The sequence below is a fragment of the Nicotiana tabacum genome, chromosome 21 (genome assembly GCF_000715075.1).
Source record: "Nicotiana tabacum cultivar K326 chromosome 21, ASM71507v2, whole genome shotgun sequence".
NCBI classification, from domain to species: domain Eukaryota; kingdom Viridiplantae; phylum Streptophyta; class Magnoliopsida; order Solanales; family Solanaceae; genus Nicotiana; species Nicotiana tabacum.
The window spans coordinates 15,969,292-15,975,305 of record NC_134100.1 but is presented as its reverse complement, the minus strand read 5'-3'; the positions used below and the strand labels follow the sequence as shown (position 1 = coordinate 15,975,305).

Below are 6,014 nucleotides of genomic sequence, written 5' to 3'. Positions count from 1 at the left end.
CTTTGATTCTACCGCAGAGATCATGCACAAATCCTCATAATGCTTAGGAAGGTTAAGCTTTTTGTACACATTAAATGTGATTTCTTAATCATGCACTTTCAACTTTAGTTTACCCTCCCTCACATTAATAAGTACTCCACCAGTAGCTAGGAATGGTCGCCCCAAAATAATTGGAACCTCCTCATCGGTCATATAATCAAGAATAATGAAATCGATGGGAAAGATTAACTTCCCCACTCGCACCAGCACATATTCAATAATTCCTTTAGGCACCGCAAGTGACCGATTTGCTTGTTGTAGAGTTACACTAATAGTCCTTGGGCTCCAAGATCGAGCTGCTTGAAGACAGATAGTGGCATCAAATTAATGCTTGCTCTCGGATTGCACAAGGCTCTACCAACCTCGTGTTTTCCAATCGTCAGGGGGATTGTAAAACAATCGGGATCCTTCAACTTAGGTGGGAGCTTACTCTTTACTCTAGCACTACACTCCTCAGTTAGTGACACTGTCCCAAACTCTGTCAACCTTCTTTAGTTAGCCACAATATCTTTGATGTACTTAGTCTATTTTGGGATTTCATGTAGCACATCACCCAATGGGAGATTCAACTGAATTTGGCTCAGCATATCAAGAAATTTATTGAACATCATATCATCACTTTTCTTCTTCAATCTTTGTGAGAAATGAGGTAGTGGCCTTGCAATCGGAGTTTTTTCACTTTCTTCAGTTTCTTTCTCAGCTTCTCCCACAGTTTTGGGAATCAGGTCACCCTTATGAGTGACTTGCATTCTTTTTTTCTTTTTGGGACTTCTTCTAATTCTCTGCTATTGCTAAAAGTTACAGCATTTACCTAAGGATTCTTATCTGTATCATTGGGAAGGGTCCCTGTAGGTCGAGTATTTTGTTGTGCAACCAACTGCCCAATCTGCCTTTTCTATATTTCAAAAATTTAGTCCTCAATTACTAATTATCTATTTGAAGTTGCTGGTTTTCAATCAATAGCTTCTTCAACATATCATTAGTGCTTTCTTCTACATGTTGAGGTAGTTTTGGGGCTGATTATAATTTCCTTGAGGCCTGTATTGATTTTGAGTGATCTGGTTCCTACCCCATCAGAAATTCGGGTGATTCCTCTTGTTGGGATTATATGTATTCCCATATTGATTATTCTGGTTCATTGGACCTTTACCTTGATGGCCACATAATAGATAAATTCAGGATTCACCGGACATTGGTCACTCATATGAACAATTCCACACTTCTTGAGTCACCTTCACCCTGCCAATTACGATCATTTGCAGTGAAATTGTTGAGTGGGGTTCGAATCTCACTGTATGACTTTTGCACGCAACTTTCTCCACAAGCTAAGCCTAGATTTAATTTGGAGGTCTCATCCAACCCATTCACAAAAGTATGTCCCAACACCTCATCAATCTGACAATGATGTGGGCAGTCTCTGAGTTGTTTCTTATAACTTTCCCAATCTTGACGAAAAGTCTCACCATGTCGTTGTTGAAACCCAAGAATCTGGCTCCTCAGTGCCTTTGTCTTCTTAGTGGGAAAAAACTTGATTAAGAATTTTCGTACCAGATCATCCAAACTGTGGATCAATTTTGCGGGCTCCTTGTTTAACCGTTCCTTTGCTTCCCCCATTAGAGAAAAGGAAAACAAAGTCAGTATGACATAGCCCTTAGAGACATTCGGATAATTGTATATATGTGTAATCTATAGGAAATTATGCATATGCCTATGGGGATCTTCACTTGACAACCTCACAAATAGCCCTGTGGATTGAATCGGTTGTATCATATATTGCTTCAGCTCAAAGTACCCAATTATATCATGCTTCAAAATAGCCTGAGTCATGTTCGTGAGACTAGGCCTTACAGCCTCAATCATCGGTCTTTCTTCATTTTCTGCCATCTCGATTGGTTGTGGTTGCACTATAATACCCAACTATGCAATGCTTGCTCTTTCTTCCGCCTCCCTCCTTAACCTCTAGAAGAGTCTTTCGAGTTTAGGATCAGGAAGAGGAAGGTCGTTCAAACTGTTGTTTCTTCTTAGCATTCAAAGTGAACACCTGTAGAGTCAGAAACAGTCAAACAGATTAACACTTGAACAAAAATAAATAAATGCTTATTTTAGACAAATAACTAATTTCTAAATCACCGGCGACGGCACCAACAACTTCTTGGGTCCAAACACACACACAAGTATACGCAGTCGGCAAGTAATAAAATAATAAGAAATTATCGTTCCCACGAGGATTTATGATCAATTATTCTCCAATCTAAGCTATTAATATATTTAATGCTCAAGTGACTGTGACGAAGATGATTGTGATTTTTATAACTAAATTACTACGACTAATAAGCAAGCAAGAAAATAAGATCGCAAGTAGAGCAAACAAGCACTTAGGAAAAATTCACTCAGATAGGGATATTCCAGAGTTATGAGATTGATGTCTCTCCGATTGCGTTTTTCAGGTTGATTTAGTCACTTGACTTATCTAATTTATTTATTAGTAGGGTTTATTATGCTCGCAAAGTTCTTTCAACGCTTCGCTCACCTATTCAAGCCAACCTAAGACTATATGTCTATAGAATCAAACTTGACAAGAACGCATGTATATTTCCTGCAAAAATAACCAAGTAAGGCAACTAGAATACGTATATCCTAATCACGAATCTATTCTCCGATGCCTGAATTCAAGAACATACTCTATTCAATCCTATATGTAATTTATAGTTCCCACTTTCGAGTTCAACTATAAATTCATAGATAGTACTCTATTGTTAATCACGCAATAGAATAATTAAGTGCAAGATTGAATAAATAAGTTAATATGATAAACTCAAGCAAAACAATCAACCGTCAATTTACAATAGTCAAGAACGACCCATAACCGCAGAGTAATGAGGTTCTTAGCCATTCATGTTCATAACAATCATCAAAATATTATTTTAAAACATAAAAGCTATGAATACTAGAAGAAGAATGGAAGAATTGACGAATTCCATGCCCTCGAGTGTTTTGTACTTGTATTTCTTTCTCAAAGTCGCGTCTCCTTCGCCAAAATAGGTTTCAGTTTGCTTTTATACGAGTTGAGGGCATCTTGGGATCAAAATAACCAAGTCCCGGGCGAAATAGGACAAATTCACGTCACCAGCACCCAGGGTAGCGTGGGGTGCTAGCTCTGGCGCTGGAAATTCGGAGGTTCTGGAAACTACACCATAGGTAGCGCCCCATGCTACCGGTGGCGCTTGTGGATTTTTCTCTTTTCTTCCCCTTTTCGCTTCAATCCATGCACCTTCATCCTAAATTGCCTCCGGATGATTCCTACACATAAAAGTATCGCTAATTTGCACAAATCATTAAATTAAACATCCGAAATATACGAAACATGAGTAAAATACGAGGCAATATGCTTATGAATATATATACTTTAAGTTGGATATCAATAAACAGTAATATTTCTTTTTCAATTCATAAAATTTTAAAAATTGGAAGGAAAAAAAAAGCATAAGAAATGTAAGACCATAGAATAAGCAAGTCATTAGCCGTCATGTCAGTGGGTACAAGGCAATATGGGACCTATTTGTTCCCAAAATTCCAGCAGAAATTTCCAACAGTGATGGCTTCAACTCGTACTAGTGGAAGTATACATCTTTTTATTCACCCACTTTAAATTTGATAAACGAAAGTAGTGGTTAAGAGAGGTGAATATAGAATTTAAACTTTATAAATATTAATATTTAAAGCTCTTAGTATGAATATCTTGTATGTTTAAAGTATGGATTCAAAATTTGATATTTGTCGAAATTTTAGTACTCTATAGCTTTTTATAATATGTATTTATGTTATATGTACTGAAAATGCTAGGTTCATTTGAACTTGAGCCCATTGTATGTAGATTGCATTTGCGCGCCTCTAGTGATCATTTACCTTAGTCACGTTGAATACCTCATTTTCTAAAGAGTTTTTGAAGTTATGCTTTTATGTCGCATGACAAAAAATATTTATAAATTAAAGTGTCATACAAAGAATTTTAGATAAAGGGAATCGTCGCATTGATTGAAATAAAAAGTCAACCTTCTATGCAACGCAATCTACCACAAAATACCTTGGTATTACAAAGATTGTTTTGCCACACACTATCTTTGACCAAGATGAAGAAAGAAGGAATTAATTTTATTTTTGTCATTAATTCATAAACGTCACGTAGAAATTTATCAGGTTCCAATTCTAACACAAGCGGACAGTTGCAAAAAATCTATTGGTGAAATATCTCTCTTTTTTTCCTCATGAACAGTAAATCAAGAGGTTGTGAGTTCGAGTCACCCAAGAGCAAAGTAGGGAGTTCTTGGAGGGAAGGATGCCGAGAGTCTATTGGAAACAACCTCTCTACCCTAGGATAGAGGTAAGGTCTGCGTACACACTACCCTCCCCAGACCCTACTTGTGGGATTATACTGGATTATTGTTATTGTTGAACAGTAATACCAGAATTTTTAAACGGGTGCAAATTTAACACTATATTAAGTACATGTGATTGTATAAACTCACCCCTAAAGAATTTGATGGGGTTTCTTCCTAATTAGTTAAAAAAAAATATAATTTTCACTTAATTGCCTAACTTAGTTGCTCAACCAAGCTTGATCATCATCATCTTCAGTAGTGTTTGATTAGTTAAAGGCCAGCCCGGTGTACTAAGCTTCTGTACTTGTGCGCGTGATCCAGACTCTAGACAAGGGCCAGGTCGGCACACTATGCTCCTGTCCTTGTAAGCGTGATTCAGACTCCAGAGAAGGGCAAGCTCGGCATATATACTAAGCTCCTGTTGTGCGCGTGATCTAGACTCCAAAGAAGGATTGGACAACATTAGGTTTATTGTACGCAGTTTTCCTTTTCATCTAATTAGTAGTCGTCGTGGCCCACCGAAAAATTTCAAGTAAAAAAATATATAGTAAGGAAAGATCAAGGGCCTTCAATTTTTTTATCTGAACATTGAAATTACGGAGCAAAAATCGTCTTCATCACAAGGGATAGCAAGTCCCATATCATGATTGAATCCAAATTCTTCTTCAGCCCTTTGAAGCAAACTTTGGAATTCAGGATGTGTCAACCAAGAAATGGGAATTATATATCTGCTTCTATTTTCACCCACATATACTACAAAATGGCCTTTTGGGACATCTTGAGGGTATCCATTCTCATTCTTTCCAAACCTTGAACACCTTTTCATAATTTGTTTGAAGGCTGCAGTTTGAGTAAAGTGTTTGCTTGATTTCTTCAGAGCCATTTTGGTTCTTGATATAAGAAGAATTATGGGGGAAAAGCTTCAATTGGTGTGGCTTAATTTGTTTTTTGAATTGTGTGGGGAAGAATTGGAAGAAAGGAGATTATTTATGGGGGAAATAGAAAAACAAAGGCACCTGAAATGTGTGGAAATCAAGAAACTAAATTGCTTTTGTTTAGGGATTAGTCTTGTATAAGGGCATTGAGTCTCTTTTGTTCTTTCTTCCGTTGGTCCTATGCCCTACTTTTGTCACCCCCCCTAAAAACACTACTTTTGGACCACTCACCTCCCTATAGCTAACCCCAAAATGCAGCCCTGGTGACTGGTATTCCTTTTTATCTTTAATACAAGGACAACTCGGTCTACTTAGGCTTTCGTTGTGGGTAGGGTCGGGAGAAGGGACGAATCACATTGAATATATTGTATGTAAAAGTGCTTTGCATGTTTTTATGCAAAGCTATTTTCACGACTTGAATCTGTAATCTTACGTGACAGTAACTCTTCCAGTTGCACTAAAGCTTTGATTGGTAAAAGATTTTTAATATAATATAAATAGCAATGGTAAAGTTGTCTCCATATGACTTATAGGTCATATGTTCGAGTTTTGGAAGCCGCCACTAATGCTTGCATTAGGGTAAATTGTCTACATCATGTCCCCTGGCGTAAGGCCCTTCCCCGATCCCTATATAAATGCGGGATATCTTGTGCGCTGAACT

General features: G+C 37.4%; 1 protein-coding gene across 1 annotated transcript; it reads right to left on the bottom strand.

Annotated features, from left to right (window-relative positions):
- Positions 1-2,023: 2,023 nt before the first annotated feature.
- On the bottom strand, positions 2,024-5,301 carry LOC107792383 (protein SMALL AUXIN UP-REGULATED RNA 12-like). Its single transcript, XM_075241715.1, has 2 exons — positions 5,017-5,301; positions 2,024-2,080 (listed from the first exon to the last, which is right to left on the bottom strand). The coding sequence occupies exons 1-2, from the start codon at positions 5,299-5,301 to the stop codon at positions 2,024-2,026; spliced, it is 342 nt and encodes a 113-aa protein (XP_075097816.1).
- Between the last annotated feature and the right edge of the window lie 713 nt (positions 5,302-6,014).